Source organism: Aptenodytes forsteri, unplaced genomic scaffold, assembly GCF_000699145.1.
Source record: "Aptenodytes forsteri isolate BGI_AS27 unplaced genomic scaffold, ASM69914v1 Scaffold87, whole genome shotgun sequence".
Classification (NCBI taxonomy): domain Eukaryota; kingdom Metazoa; phylum Chordata; class Aves; order Sphenisciformes; family Spheniscidae; genus Aptenodytes; species Aptenodytes forsteri.
The window spans coordinates 1,278,231-1,294,999 of record NW_008796041.1 but is presented as its reverse complement, the minus strand read 5'-3'; the positions used below and the strand labels follow the sequence as shown (position 1 = coordinate 1,294,999).

Below are 16,769 nucleotides of genomic sequence, written 5' to 3'. Positions count from 1 at the left end.
TGGATGAGCATGCATAATTAGGAAGATTTACCTCACTTAGAAATGAAGCGGAAAACTTGCTTAAGATTTTCTTACCTTCACAAACAACACAAAGTTACTTTCAAGTTAAGCATGAGAGAAGACAGAAGAGATCAAAATGTGACATCAAAGGGAAAAAGTCACCGATTACAGCTGAGCAGCAAAGCTCAATGATTTTAGGGGGAGGAATCCAGAGAGTTGTTTTTTAATTAAGGCTGCTCAAAACTGATCAGAACTATATTCTAGAAAGAGAAAGGATAAAGATAAAAAAAGGAGCCTTCCAGACCTACCTCGCTAACAAAGCATGTTAGGAATGATCAAAAACTGCCTATGAATCACATCTTGCACAGATAAGACACAGGAGAGAGCTTAATTAAATAAGTTTATTGTCTAACGTTTACAGTTGTTACATCGCCACTGTAAAGTGCGACAACATAAATAAGTTTTCAGCAGGAACTCCTCGTTCCCCCCCTTTCCCTTCTCTGAACGCCGCCTTAGGAACCAGGCCTTGTTCTTCAGACTCACAAAAGCAAAGTGGACATGAAGTTTCAGTGGCACAGTTTTCACGAGTATGTGTTTAAGGAAAACTACTGGGCTGACTCGCTAGCATGACAGCAGCTAACCATTGCTGCCTCACAGGAGGCCCAGGGCAAGAAACGGCAGTGCCCCAGGCCCGGCGATGCAGCAAACCCACCGCAGAACCAGCTCACAGGTGAGATGAGTATCAGTCTCCGGTAAAATGTTTGCTTGTCCAGCCTTAGAGCTAAGAGAAGGGTGCCTGGGTGGAGACACCGCAAAGGAATAAGGAGTGCCGAGTTCGATGATGGGGAAATGCAAGTTAAAAAAGTATAAAAAAACCTGATGTAAAATATGGGCTACAAATAAATTTTGTCACGAATACTGGCACGTGGCAATCCGAACTCAGATTTTATTTTATTTTTTCCTGTTAAGGACAGGGAAATGAAGTTAACGTTTTAATGCTGTGTGCAAAAATGTTTACCGGTATCAAACTGATAAATTTTACCATCTCACTGTAGTGTTTGAACAGCAAGGTAGATGAATTGGTTTCCAGCATTACAGGCAACACTAGATAATACTTAAACAAGATAATGTAAACTTTATTCTTAAGGCAGCTGGTACTAATGCTGCACACAGGCATTGCTCAATGCCCATTACAGTAATGGGACAGGTCGCACTTTAAAACAAGTAAAAAGAAAATAGCATTATTGGACTAAATGACGCATGTTGTCAAAATACTTTCCCTTTCACACAAACCATGAAATATTTGGACATCTAGAAAAATAATGCACCTACTCCTCCAACTTCAGCCTGTTCTTTTACAAATATTTCAAAATACTGATAAATAATAGTGACTGCAAGCAGAATGCCAGTGCCGGACCCAATGGCTCCTAGAAAGTCAGCCAATACTGAAAGGGCACCAATGCACAAACCACCAAATGCAGCTGCCGTAGGGATATACCTGTGCCAACGAAAAAAGAGGAAAGAAGAAAGTATTCATCATCGTGGATTTTCATCCAAAGATTCTAACAATACATCTACTACTAAAACAACCAACTAGAACATCGAGCAACAAATTTAGCATTGCAAATGCAACTCTGCCATTAGCTCTTACCATCTTCCGTGTTTGCACAACGTAGAAACTAAAATAAATATTCACTGATAGGAAAGCTGTGTGAATAATTGAACGCTGGCAAAGTTTTTCAATTAAAAGTACAACAATTTTATATGTGGGCATGCTAGGTAACCTCCACGGGACCAAGAATAACTGCTTTGACTGAAATATGTAGGGATAAATCTACCTTTCAGTATAGATCTGCAGGCTTTGCAATACTGCATAAAATACCGCTTTTGTGGTGTCATCTTAGTTCAGTAATGGTAAATTAAACACCTGTAAAAATCAAGGGATCTTCCTTTTACAAACATGGAAGGGATTCAACCCAAATTCCCTCATTATGCCACTTCAACAAAAGAGACTACGGGTTAATCTCTTAACTACTGCTATAAACATCTTCGATGTTACTATGAAAGGCGACAGCTGAATGGGAACAATCTTGACATTTGCAGTGGAAACAGGTCTCAGATTTTTCCGAGAGTATCTGCTCCGGTCAACACCTCCCCAGCGCTCTTAACTGCCCGGTACAGCGGCACTGTTGGACGTCAGCCTTTCCTTACCTGTTAAGCTCATGAACCATTGAAGTATCCCTGTGGCCTCTCATCACCATCTGCTGTTCTTTGAGTTGCTTGGCAACCTGCAAAAACCATAATTTTATGAAACTGCTGCGGTGTTTCGTAGTCACCTGATATCTAGTCAGAGTAATAACTGATCAGTTGTTAGTAGCCCAGTCAGTTCTAAATTAGAGGCAGCGTTTGAAAACATTGAGGCACGTTTATCAGAACACCTACATCTTTTGCTGATGACCCAGACACCTCAATCCAAGTCTTTGAGAAGAACGCACAGGATCCCAACATAAATATTATATAAACTATTACATGGACAGGATCCTCAAATATTGCACCCATGGATTCTGGAGGGGACAAGTAGTAGCACAGGCCACCAACAGGATAAGAGCGAGCAGGGCCACCGCCACTGACATCCTGTGAGAGGGGAAGAAAAAGGCAATTAGTTATTTCTCGCAGATCTCACATTCCTATCCTGTATTGATAGAGGAATTCCTCTTCAACGTTTCAAACAGCTTTTGTATACAAATGTTAAAAAGTAAGTCTTCCAGTTTTCTGCTGGTTAAATACCAAAGTTTCACAACGAAGTAATATATACATATAATTTTATGCAGTTAAAAAAGTGCTAAAATACTTACTGCCCACTGTCCTAATAAGTTCACCAAGAAGTTGCCACTAAAACGGACAGACAACATCTGGGAAATAACATAGAGGTTCGAAACTAAGGCAGACTGCAGAATGATGGGAATGTTGGAGGTATAAAAGAGCTTGATAGGATAGCTACTGTACTGTCCACGGTATCGTGCAGACTTGATAGGTAAATCAACACGAAATCCCTACGGGAAAGAACACAAATGCACCCAGTTTATTTCCAAGACAGAAGGTGTTCCTAGCATGCCTAAAAGCCACTCCTGACCTTGGGGTTCTCGCTAGATAGACAAGGACTGCAAGGTCTCAGACAGTAAAACCCAAAGGCTTTCTGCTACAGTCTGGATTACAAATTTTAAGGATTTCTAAGTGTTACTGCTTGGTTGTATTGCATTCTTCTTACATAAACATTCTCTCTCATCTGCTAAATGATGCGCCTCTAAAATACACTTTATAGAATAAGGTTTGATAAAAGCCTTTAATGGCTTAATTTAACGAGCCAGTTAACAGCAGACTTCTGTGTAGTAGCCTTCTGTTTTCTGGGGCAGGCTCCTATCTGAGCAGACCCAAGAAAAGCCACATGGATTTGAAAACCAGATAATTCACTTTTTTGCCAGCACTCTGACTCAACAGCTTAAAAAAAAAAAATAAGAAAAAAAAACCACTTTTTAGCCACACACACAAAAAAAAAGAAAATTAAGAAAAAAAAAAAACACTTTTTAGCCACACACACACAAAAAAAAAGAAAAAAAATCACCACATGGACCTCCTTCAGTGTCCATTTTAGTAAATACTTAAATTTAAAAAGAAATACTAGCTAAGTATTTCAAGAAAATTAAGGAAAAACAGAAAGCCATGCATTAATTACACGGTTGTGTTCTAGAACGGATCTGTACCATGCACATCCCAAAGCAGCAAGGTTCTTTAGTTCTGTCCAAAGGTATTCTTTTAAGTCAACTATGAATATCAAGTATATTATTCGTGTGATACAACCACTGCAGATCCAGAATCCGTTTTTAGTAAAAATACCTCATAGCATGTATGGCATTTAATGGAATGTGAGATTACCTCACTGCCTGAGTACAAGTACGTCTGGCTATAAAATTTAACAGCTGTACTGTCACAGAGGTATGTTACTGAAATAGTAATATTGAAACAAAAAGAGTTCCTTACTCAAAGCTAAGATACTTCAGTTGCTCTAGTTCAACTTTTGCATTTTTCCCCAACAACTGCAGCGTCTACTATGAGGAATTTCTCATTTTACCTGAAAATATATGACTACAGCAAATACAAATACTGTAGCAATCAGATTCATGAGATTGGGCAAATTCTGTCGGTAAAAAGCCTCCCGCAAAGCCCGGACTTTGTCGGTTCGTGTAGCCAGAAGATGAAATAATGCAATCACAGCACCCTCAAACTCTGTTCCTGCACGAAGCAAAAAAAGTAAAAGACGTTTTAATCTGTAAATTAAAAACATTAAAAAAATAGTATCTTTCTTTTGGAAATTTTAAGAATGACGCATATAAAATCAGATACAATGGGACATAAATCCTGTTACGACAAATAAATCACAACACAGGATTCTGTTTTAGTTTATAGAGTGTAGAATAATCTACCAAAACATTATTCCTGGTCAAAAAATAAACCAAAAACCAACAAGTCACACACAGGAAAGAATACTCCTTTCCTTTCTTTTCTGGGGGCAGGAGGATGATTGGAAGAAGAAATAATAAACGAGGAGAAAAACAGCTTTAGAAAAGCAGTAATAAAATGCAACAGACAGAACTACTAAAAATCAAGTGAAAATGAAAGCAAACTAAAAACATGGCTCAGGATTTCAAATGTATACATTGAGCTAGTTAACTTCTTGATGCAAACAGGCTGTATCTTAACTTGGCACTTCTAGGGTCTCAGGACAACCAGATGTCGAAAGACTGGCTGAGGAATGAAGAGATGGTAGTCTCTGAAGAATCAAACCAGCTTAAAGTAATTTGGAGACACCAACTATAAAAGTATCCTATAGCCACCAACAACAGTTGGATCATGAACAACTCCTCTGAATATACAGAATTTCTTACCTTCTCTATTTCTATCGACTAAATGATGCTAAAACAAGACTATTTCGGTTTGGAAATCCAAAAATCTTCAGCCAAGGGGCTTCAAGTCCCATTTTAACTACCGCAATTCAAATCAGCAAAGGCAAACTTGTAGGTTATTAATCTTCACCTAAGTCAGACATTTTCATCTTCAATGTTAGGAAATTGACTTCAGCAGTCAATCATCACACATTAAAACATTTTTTTTAGTATCCATCTGATAAACATCTGATAGTTTATGTATAGCATACATCCACTGAAACAGGTTGTAACTAACTGTAATCGCACACGTACCTCTGCCAGTGTTGATGGTAGTGGGACTAAAAGCCTTCCAGACAATGGTTTCACAGATATTGGTGGCAATAAACAGGGAAATACCAGACCCCAAGCCATAACCTTTCTGTAGCAACTCATCTAACAGCAACACAATCAAACCAGCAACAAACAGCTGTGGGAAAAGAAACAAAACTGAGCAGAAAGAAGAATAAATCAAGTCAAGGATTATGTATTAATTCCCTGCTTCAGTATTTTCATCATGTTGGAGAGTGATCATGAAGTTTTTCATCTAAATATCATTTATGCAGTATTTCTGCCCTCTGACGTACAAATGCCTGCGCATCTCACCTGGCAATGACCTCTGTGACATTTCAACACTGACGCTAGCAAACAGATTACTCAGTAAGCACTTTTTTCAAAAAAGCGTTTAAGTTTGTGCATTTACTGCTTTGCTCTACAGGATAATGTCTCCAAGCTGCATCTGTGCCCTTTAGTGAGGAATCCTCCATGGTACTGAACAGCAGCTACTGCTTTCAAAGTCTACTAAGTCCTGTATTTTGAATCAAACAGCCACTCCTATCTGAAACATTTTTGATATTAACTATCCCAACTTTCTCCTCCTTTATGGAATATTTAGAATTTCTCATATATAGACAGACAGATACAAAGGATGATGCTTTATAGCATTAAAAATAAATAAATATATGGCAACCAGACATAGAAAGATTTTTCCTTCCAGCTACACTGTATCTAACCAGTCTCAGTTACACACAAAATAGCTCATTACAAACCTGAATTATAATAAGAAGACAAATTCCAGCACCCATTTCAGCAGGATCTCCATACATTCCAGTCATAACATACACAATGGCTTGCCCAATGGTAATAATCATCCCAAATACTAAAACAAGAGAGAAAGCAAATCCTTTAAAAAAATCTGCCAAAATCACCTACCAAAGAAATCTCACATCTAGTATCACTTAGGCAGGCTGCTTTCCCAAGAATAAAAATATGCTTATTAATTTTAATTGGAACAGTGCTCACATTTCTGAGCTCCATTGAACAAGGCTCTGTCTTTTGGAGTATCACCAACTTCAATGATCTTCGCTCCAGCTAGCAGCTGCATGATCAGACCAGATGTCACAATGGGTGAGATACCTAATTCCATCAAAGTACCTAAACAGGAAGAAAAATTAATACAATTGCCATTCAAACATCTCTGCTAAAGAGTTATACTCATAGAATATTAGGTCTGTTGAAAGGTTTCTGACCTATAAGGAACATTTTTCATAACGCTTCAAACGTATATTCCAGTACAGGTATGACCAAAACCTGATCTAGTTGAAGATGTCCCTGCCCACGGCAGGGGGGCTGGACTAGATGACCTTTAGAGGTCCCTTCCAACCCAAACTATTCTATGATTCTATGAAAACAAAGACCGTTATCTCCTCACAAAAGAAGGCTGCTGTGTTAAAATCTGTAATTTTGAAGGCAGCATGAGAAACCTATGTAGCTTTTCACTTGAAGTATTTTTTGTGAAACGATGCTAACACTTAAGGACAGCGCACACTGAAGCTCAGCTTTTTGGCATATTGTATCAAGGAACCTTTCACTGGAAAGCACCTTGTCCCTGCTTGTTTACTCTGTCAGTGCTTCAACTGTCCCATTTTCCAAAAGTTTAATTTTGAAGACCACAAGGAAGATGCTGCAGATCCACAGTGGCTGATAACGCCACTCTTGGAATCACTGACTCTAGTTAAGAGCACAGAAGTTTAAGATGAAACTAGTACTTAACAAAACAAACGCATGTCATTAAAGATGCTCTACGCTGCCAATTCACCTACTGGCGCAATGTCACCGAGATCTCAGCTTCCAACTGTATACAACTCAAACAGGGCGATATAACTTCATAAAACACTACTGCTGCAGCACATAGGTGTGTGTTCCAGAAAACCTGCCTGGTTTTCCCTCCCAATCACTTCATCTGGTGTAATAAAAACTGGGGCATCGCTCACTTTGCCTGCATCCTCAGACTGATGCACCTGCAACACCAGAACTACCACCCGATACTCTAATTTAGAAATATTCTCAGCAAGGTCTTGTTCAAGTACCGACACCTGCTTGACTTATATTATAATGCGGTATGGGAGCAGAACTGAATGTACACAAAGCAATTAAACTCAGGAAAATAGCCTGCCTCTTGCCTGTACAATAAGTTCTCCCATCTCAATACAGAAACGTTCTTCCACATCATCTTTTTGGAGCAACAACATTATAAAGAGATTACTTTTTGAAATTTAATTTGTCCTTCAGTTAATACCAGGAAATTTTCTCCTATCTGAAGATGTTGAAAGCTTAAAAAACCAAAACGTTGAAAATCTGGATGAAAATTAAGAAACTAGAACTACCAAGTAATAAAACTTTGCACATTTCCCAAGCTGGAACCTTAAAGAAAAAAATTTGGGTAAGGACACATTTTACAAGTTCAATATTCAGTTAAGCCAGATCAAATTACTTCTTCACCATCCTTTACATGGCCACTCAAGGGACATAAATAATGCACATTTTTTCTGATGTTAAGTCACAATATCCACCAGAGAGATTCAAAAGAGAATCAGCTTACAATTCTTTTCAGTTCTGTACATTTAAGTGGAACTCTGCTCTCACGTGTAGTACAGTGGTGTTCCATCATAAAATTACCAAGAAAATTATTAATAAAAAACTGTTTAGCCACTGCAGACACAAGTTCTCAACAAGAACCAGTGACAGGGAAAGCATGGTCTGTAAGGTCATATGGAAGGTGAAAAGCAGTGGAAACAGTGTATCTGTAGCTGATCAGCCTAGAAGCTTATCTATCCTCACACCCCATCTCTGAAAGGGGCCCCTTTTTGGGGGGAAGTATCATTCCGTATTTTCCTTTTCCCATCTATCAGTCATTTATTCAGAAACTGCTTCTGGCAACTTCTGCCAGTAATTTATTCAGAAACTTTCAGTTACACATACCGCTTAATAATACCATTGGCTGCCCCTTCCCTCTTACAGTGTAAGGAAAAAGTGACTGTCCGTTCCCTATCCACTTTTTTCCAGAGATGAAGACGTAAAAGACATTTGGGATATGCACATTTCATGGCAAAGAATCCTTATTTTTTAGGATCTCTTTCTATAGATTAATATCTACATTAGATTCTCCCTGGTGCCTTTTCCCGAGTGATTTTTTTAGTTCCACTATATCCTTTGTGGCATGGTAAATTAGAACTGTGTGCAATATTCAATTTGTGGCGCCTTACAGATTTGTACAGACATTTCTTCTGATCTTTTCAACCAGTTCTTAAGCCATTAGGTCTTCCCTTTTATCCCGCAATAGCTTAATTTCCTGAAGAGCCTTTAATAAGTAATCTGAATTTAACAAAGGGTTTTTGAGCACCTCCCCTATTGTCTGGAGTCTTCTTTTCATTTCTGCCTAACTACCAGAGTCCTCATTTCTATGTTTTAAAAATTTTAAGCATTATTGCACAATTATTTTTTCTTTTTTTTTAGTGTTTTCCCTGCTACCAAAATGTAAAATGTGAAAGCATTAAAGTCATTATAATGTGGTTCTTTCATATTTGCATCCTACAGTCTAAACACTGTTCAGTACTGTGTAAAATATCATGTCATCTCTTACGGAAATCTCTACTTCTCCAACAGCAAGAAAATTAGGATGTCAAAAGCTTTAGTCTTTACCTCGCATCCTCCAACGACATCTAGTCAGTTGACTTAGGCATAAACTAACTTTCCCACTTGGGCTTTTTGTTCTACATTCTGCAGTAGAGTTTGAAACAGCTAACTTATTTACCTTAATTTATTATCTTCACTGGTGTGACAAAATTTGCCATTCTTAAATAATTTGTACCTTCACATTAGGGGGTTCCACTGATTTTCTTACTTCCAGCCAATCTTCCATGATACAGAGGAAGTCAGCGTCCCCATTTAGAGTCATGCATGCCAGGTCACCCCTCTTAAGTTTTAGACTTCTAGCATTAAAGTCTTCTTATACATTTGGTTGGGATCCACTTGCCTATTCTAAAATAAGTTCGTTTGGCTTTGCTAAACTATAAGCCTAATCATCTCTGCCCTTAGCTTTCCCACCTATAAAATTGCTCACCCATAATTTTGCCAAAAGATTATGAGGCGTAACTGACTTGCACACATAAGGTATTTTCTAGTCAACACTCTCATACTGCATGTTAGTCCCATTCGTTAAGTGGTGGGGCAGAAGATTCCCTGTCCCATATATTAATCAGAAAAAGACTGCTCTACAATTTGAAACAGAATCATCCCAAAACTTGAGAATCAAGATTAATCTCATCTGCACGTCAAAAGAAACCCCATTCCCAAGATGAAGTACTCCTCAAGTATCAGTGAATTTTAATTACATCTGTGTCAAGAACTTTACAAAGTGTTTCAACATGACATCTGGGTTGTATGAAATTTAGCAGCCAACCGTTTTTCTCCTGGTCTGTTTATACCGCTACAAAACAGAGAAAGGAATAATCTACTAACCTCTGTTTGATGCAAGAATGACTCGCATCCAGTAGAACGGATCTGCAGAATCTGATGACATGATTCCAAACAAAGGTATCTGTCAAAGTGCACAGTGGCGTTAAGCAGATATACAAAGAAACCTTGCATTAATCCAAAAACCTTAACGTGCAATGATTCAACTGTTATACTGTTTAATATAATTTATTCCAACTTTTTGTAAAATTAAAGCAGAGCATACAATAACAGATATACTGACACCATCTATTTTAATCCTCCAACTGGGATATGACTCAGAGGACTAAACTATGTAAACTAACACCTTTCTACAGGAAAAAGCAGAAACCCCTAAAGAGAAGAGTCAGTGCACATAAACCAGATGACGAAAGATGAAGATGTAAATGCCCGATGTATGCGGTTCTGGAGTACTACAACCCCCCAACAGAACCGAAAAAGCATAAAATAAATAGGTTAGCCCCCACAAATCATTAACAGAACAGGGAAAAATATTAGATGATATTCCATTATTTATTTCATAAAAATGTTTGCAGCAATTTTTAGTTAAGGTGGGGGGGGAAACAACTTGTAGCAAAACATCTTTGAGAAGACAGAAGAAAGCAGGTTTTTTGTTATTTTTTTTTTAATGGAATTTCTTTTCAGTACAAATTAAAGATATAGCATAAACTACAATGTAAATATCTTCCTCCAGCAGGTTTAAATATTCAAATTCTACAGCTGGGAATATGTTTCAAAATATCCCATATGGAACTGTCAAAGTTAGCCAAATTTATACAGAACCCCCAACGTTCTATACATCAATACTAAGGGGTTTTAAGCTCTTTAAAACTCTTCTTAATCCCAGAAACAGTAGACGAGGAATCCAGGCAATCTTACAGATGAATTCCTGAAAACTCTAGTCTGCACCATCTGATTTCCTATTCAACTACTGTAATCTTTGTATAGATTAAAAATCTTAATTATGCATGTATCCAGCAGCCAGGAAACACAGATAAACTATGTGTTCTTCTAGCTCTAGTATCATTCCCGCCTCCTTCCAAAAAAACAGGTAGGTACAAGAGCTGGGTTTTAGCCTTTCAACAGTCCTTCAGAGGTGTAAACAAAAATTATTAAACTACTGCTCCAGAGTCTGGAATGGGTAAGTTAATAAATATAACCTAAAAAGCCTGATTCTGAAGGTGTACTTTTTTTGGAGTACAGTTCATTTTAAATGTTCTAAGAGGTCTAAAAGTTCTAAAAAATATCTATCAAGTAATACATGGATTCTCATTTTCTGCAGTATCTAAGCATTCTTTAAAAAAAAAAAAACAAAAACAACATTATCTGTTTACAACCCAGGTACAGGTTCCAGAAACTCCTACAACTATGAGTAATAAAGATCACATAAACGTTTGAAGACCTGTGTTTTGGAGGGGTTTTAGCTAACATCTTTGCCAGTATATTGACAAAAAAACAAGTTCTAAATGTCAACTTAAACACCTCAGAAAACCATTTTTCTGCTACCTTTACTACCCATCAGCTTGTTCAAGAGGAATCAGGTAAAAACAGTCACTTTATTTCACTTTCAAACTTGTTTCTGCTCAAATTTAAATTTATCTATGAACAGAGGGTAAAGAATGCACGATACTGCTCAGTTTGTTTAGACTACTCAATGAATAATTAGCTTGGCTGTTTACTCTGCAGCCAGTATCATCATTTGATAGGATCTTTCATATAAAAAGAAAAAACATTATATATTTTAGACTAAATAGAAAGCATTAATTTCTGAAAACATATACAATCAATAATAAAGACTATTTCAGAGAATCAGGTTTCTTTAACTGAACTTTAAATACTTAGCCATAAAAATACGTAACTGAAACTGGTAGGTCAACATGAAACAAGAACTTCTGACACTTTTAGCATTCTATTTTAGATGTACAGAACACACATTTTCTGAAACACAGAAACCATCAATACCTACCTGGCAGCATACTAAGAAAATGAAGAGCGTGATAGCCGTCCATAGTACCTTCTCTCTGAACTGGATCTACAGAACAGATTGTAGAGATTAACGTGTTCATCGTATGTAGAATTTTCACTGTACTCTCACATTAGTACTAAATGCTCTATCATTCAGAATTGCATGCGAAGATATTGAACTAGAAGGCATCGTTTCCCATTAGAATTTATTTTTAATATGATTTCAGATTTTATAGAGACAGTCAGTCATGGGCTTCTGTGTAGTCAAAGAAAACTTATATGGCATCTGGCAGAGACTGTAGGTGACGTTCAGTCAGTAGAATATATTTTATATATAGTATCCTAATATAGGGGGTATTTACAGAAAAGCAACAGTATGGCTAAAAACATGGATATACCAGAGCAAACATGAAAGATTAATGCAAAAAAATTATCTTCGGTGACTAGTGCTCTAGCCTTCAGCAGATTGGAGGCACTGTTTTGTACGACTGGAAGTTACTAAACTAAAGCACTATGAAGTTTTTAAAGAGATTTAACTGCTGTGAAGACAAGCGATAAAAAAGAACCATGAGTTTTGGATAGCAATTCAAAATATTTAGAGTTAAGTTCTTCAAAGGGTGTTAGAGGAATCTTAAATTCACCATTATGTTCATGAACACAGACCACAAAATAATTTTTAAAGACTCTTTTTTCCCTCCAAAATATTTTTATTGATGTAGATTATATATTACTTTAAAAAGAATGTCAGATCAACAACGATTAGTCACTAATACATTGAAGAGAATCTCAGGGTCACAACATTTGAGGCAACTGTAACCAGTGCCAGGTGCAAGAAGAGAAGAATCACAAGATTTAAGTTTGAACCAGAGGATTACTCAAAGCATGCGATAAAAGAAATGCACTTGAAGAGACCAGAGAGAGCTAAGATGCAGCGTTATGTTCAAGTTCCCACCTCTCCTCCATGGACCGTAAACATTAGGGTAAATGTGTTCACAAGAGTACAGCAGCTACTAAAACATGACATGAACTAACACGTAAGATAGATACAGCAGATACACTAGCTTTCTGTCTCCAACCACTGAATCTGCCTGTAGAGAAGTAACAAGAAAAAGGATTAGTGCCTGGTTTTGTAGGTACTGAATACCCACAAATGAGAAACTACAAACCAACACAGCAGCATGGCTTCTCAAGCAAAAGAAAACTCAGAAAGTAGTCTATACCTTTGTAAGTGAAAATCATGCACTTACTCAGAAGCAAAATAATCCCAGTAATTTAATTTGTTTACTGATACTGCCTCACTCTTTTAAAAGAGGCCAGATGCTAAAAATACTTACAGTACAAAGTTAAAAAAAGAAAAATAGTGACAGCAGTAAATAAATCTAAACAGTATCTTGTGTTAGACTTTATGCAGTGCTGACCCACTTTACCAGTACAGACTTCTAAAAAGAAAAATGCTTAACCAAATCGTCTCTGCAGCCCAAGAGTTAACCTTAGCTTCTGAGGTATCAGCCAAGCTCTACAATTGCTCTGGCTCTCCCTGTAACTGTGGTGAATATGAGCATTAGAGAAATTCTGCATCACCCAAATCACAGTTATCCACAAGGAAAACAGTCTCTATGATTCAAAAAAACAAAAAAGAAAAAGGAGGCATCTGAGTCCATATGCCAGGAACAGCAGAATATAGACTGGTATCAAAATATTCCAGCCACAAATGGTAACAAGCACAGGGACAGTACATCTCATCATCTGATCAGATTCAGTTGGACATTTTATTCCTTTGACATTTTTCTTAAAACTTGTGAAAATGAAGGGATTTAGGCATCATCTTCTTTGTGTTCTGAACAGTGTGTTCTACTTAGAAAATCTGTGTATATGAGGGAAATATGAACCGATACTACTAACTACAAAAAGTAGCAATCACTTCTGTTAATCAAGTTGGCCAAAACACAAAAGCAACACTTTCTAGTGACAGAAAAAGCCCACTTCCCTCGTCAACAATAATGGCAAAAAGATTCTATGAGAGCCCAACTGAATCAAAACTTCATCTTCACTTAACAATCAATACAAGTTTAGAGAAAATAGATTTCTTTTTCTATTTTGTTATCTTCATTTCTTGTCCTGGCCTTAACTAACCCACTAAAACCATTACTAATGATGTCTGCCAGCAACAGCTTGCAAGAAAACAATAAATAAAGAATTACAGTTGTGCAGAATGACCTAGGCCACTTGATAGACTACACACAAGCAAGGAACATAACTTAAAATGGTCAAAGGGCTCTTCAGTCTAGGAAAGATGTTCCAAATTATATTTTCACTTCAAATTTGTACAAAGCTGGCAACTGGCAGTCATTGCCTAGACAGTGACCTAGATCGTAATAAAGACAAAGTGACCCAAATAGAGAGGACAGGAATCTCGGCAACTCCTCTGGGCATCCTTCATCTGCTGATGGAGGACATGGGCAGATCAAGCCCCTCTTCCTCTCTGGCAAATAGAAAGGGAGGTGGAAAAAAAACAGGAGAAAAATCACAACTGCCGATGAGCTTTACAGAAACATCACTATCTGTAGATTTGTCTTAGCTTCCTCTTCCCATCCACTTCACTAGACAAAAATGGGATGGATGTAACCAGCTAATCACTGATATACCATAAATCAGCACCAGAAGATTGCACTAAGGTTCACCACTACAGAAACAAAGATGGGTACCTTCCACCCAGATCTGGTGCATCCAAATCTTAGCAGAGGGTTTGGCTCTGGAGACTCCTGCTCTGAAGATGCCTTTGTCTGACTGAAATAATTTGTTTGGAAACCTGTCCCAAGAGGGAAAGATGCTGGAAAGCAACAAGGAAAGACAGATGGAGCCAAGAGCCAGGGGATAAATCCCAACCTTTTTAAAAATCAATTCCAGAGGGGAATAATCAGCAGTTTTTACTGTATCTTCTCCATTCAATCCAGCAGGCTCAGCTATGGTTACTGGCACAAACATCTCTGCAGCCAATCCTAACCTTCGGGAATCTCTCATCAACAAAAAAGGATTCTCTCTGATGGTGTCATGTTCCCAGCTATGCATTTCCTTTTAAGAATATAAAAATCAACATTTAACTCTTAAGGAATTTTCATGGCAGTGATGACAATGAACATTAGGTAAATTTGTTACTCGAATTGGAACCTTTGTCACCTAGGCGATATGTGCTTGCTTGAGTTTTGGAAGTAAAAAATGGGTGGGGTTCTTTTTTTTGACAAGGCAGGCCTCTTTCTGATCTGTAGACATTAACTAATTTTAATCTAGAAAACGTGCTGAGAAATGGAAGGAGTTTCTAGGGCTAGGGAAATAGAGAGATCAGCTGTAAATGAACTCAGTTCACTGATTTCAGAACCAAGAAAAGTGTCACATCCAGGAGGCGAACAGGGAGCAATTACCTGAACTATATCACAGATCACTTTCCCACTTCATCAAGGTGAATCACAGCTATGGGAGTAGAAAATATTTTGTGGGAAAGGAAGAACTAAATTTGTGGTTCCCGAATTGCAGCGCAAGCCTTTTCAAAGTAATATATAAGCCAGCTCAAAGCCCGGAGTTGTGACCAGTACTCAAAGACAACAGTGGTATCCACAGGGGAAAAAAAAAAGCTTGAAAACTCTGTTCTAGTGTATTAAAATAGATCAAATCATACAGAGCTGAAACTAAATAAATTTAGTCTAGAGATGAGACTTTTATTTAAGAATTAGTTAGCATAATTACTAAGTGGAACAACTTATCAGAAGGCTGTTAAGAATTCATCATCATGGTAATCTTTTACCTTAACATGGATTCTCCCTCCTCCAAAGAATACATCCTATTTTAGGGTCCACTGTCTGTATTTATATTGGAGCGTGGACTGGAATATCACAATATGCTCTTATCCATGAGCCAATAAAAGTAGGAACATAACGTGGCACTCACTTTTCTTTCCGGTTTCTGGATTTCAGGTAAGACTGCACAGAACGGCTTAATAACTTCTAAAAATTTTACTGTTCCAGAAAAAACAAACACAGACACACAAAAGAAGAGAGAAAAATATATTAATGAAACTTCATGAATTTATAAAACTTCATATAACTGTATTGAACTTCTAGAGGAAAAAATAAAGTGTAAGTAACACTTTATAAGTGAATTATTTTATCAACGCACTCTCTAATTCAGTGTCTGAAAACTAATGCTCTCTTCTTTAAACAGTTGAAAACAGGGCAAAACCGTGAAAGATAATTCTGTTCCAATCAGATATGGCCCATCCTTTTTACCACAGCTGGAATCATTTTAGATGAGAAGTGGCACTGTATATATGACCAGAAGTGAACCAAATTGTATTCCATCTAAAAATAAATGACCTAGTATCAGTCTGTGCTAGTTAAACGCAGAAGCAAAGGATACTGACATCAAGAAGTATCCATGTAGAGATTAGTATCTTGTGTTTTACAGAAGTATTTAGTTGAGAAAATAATTCAATCGCTAAAATATGTTTAGAAATCGTAATTTAAACCACTGCAACATTTACTCTGATCAGAACTTTGGGGGATTTTATTTTAACTTTTGATACATCTCTCTTCACAGTCTCTCCTTTAAAGACACAGAAAAGCTCAACAGTTTTGAGCTCTTTTTCTGGGAAAAAAAAAATTAAAAAGCATGTGCTTGATGGGGAATTTGTCCTCCAAAACTTGTACATTCCTCCCAGCCCCAACACATTCGGCTAGCCGTAGAAAACAATCATCAGTACCTCTTCAAAGAAAATGCATTTATTACGCTGCAGGCCAAGTTAAGCCGAAATGCCATGTTTACTTTCACGCTTTGCTATGACATGTTTCTCCTTTATTTATTCCAAGCCCTCAGACAGCTCATCAGAAGATGCATCTTGCTCCACAGAAGGCGGCACGGCTCGCGTGTTAAAATATTAAGGCCAGAGGGAAAAAAAAAAACAACCCAGCACAAAGCGGTGCCAAGCGGTGACTCGTCTCACCCTCTGCCCGGCAGCAAGGAAACCCGCTCGGGAGGAGG

At 37.5% G+C, this 16,769-nt stretch overlaps 1 protein-coding gene across 1 annotated transcript; it reads right to left on the bottom strand.

The window, feature by feature from the left end:
• Positions 1 to 387: 387 nt before the first annotated feature.
• Positions 388 to 15,742, bottom strand: SEC61A2 (Sec61 translocon alpha 2 subunit). The gene is made up of 11 exons (XM_009285540.2): positions 15,681 to 15,742; positions 11,740 to 11,805; positions 9,780 to 9,858; positions 6,282 to 6,413; positions 6,029 to 6,138; positions 5,256 to 5,409; positions 4,130 to 4,290; positions 2,856 to 3,053; positions 2,443 to 2,634; positions 2,212 to 2,288; positions 388 to 1,498 (listed from the first exon to the last, which is right to left on the bottom strand). Exons 3-11 carry the CDS (start codon positions 9,838 to 9,840, stop codon positions 1,312 to 1,314), a joined length of 1,272 nt encoding a protein of 423 aa, XP_009283815.2. The 5' UTR covers positions 9,841 to 9,858; positions 11,740 to 11,805; positions 15,681 to 15,742; the 3' UTR covers positions 388 to 1,311.
• Positions 15,743 to 16,769: the final 1,027 nt, after the last annotated feature.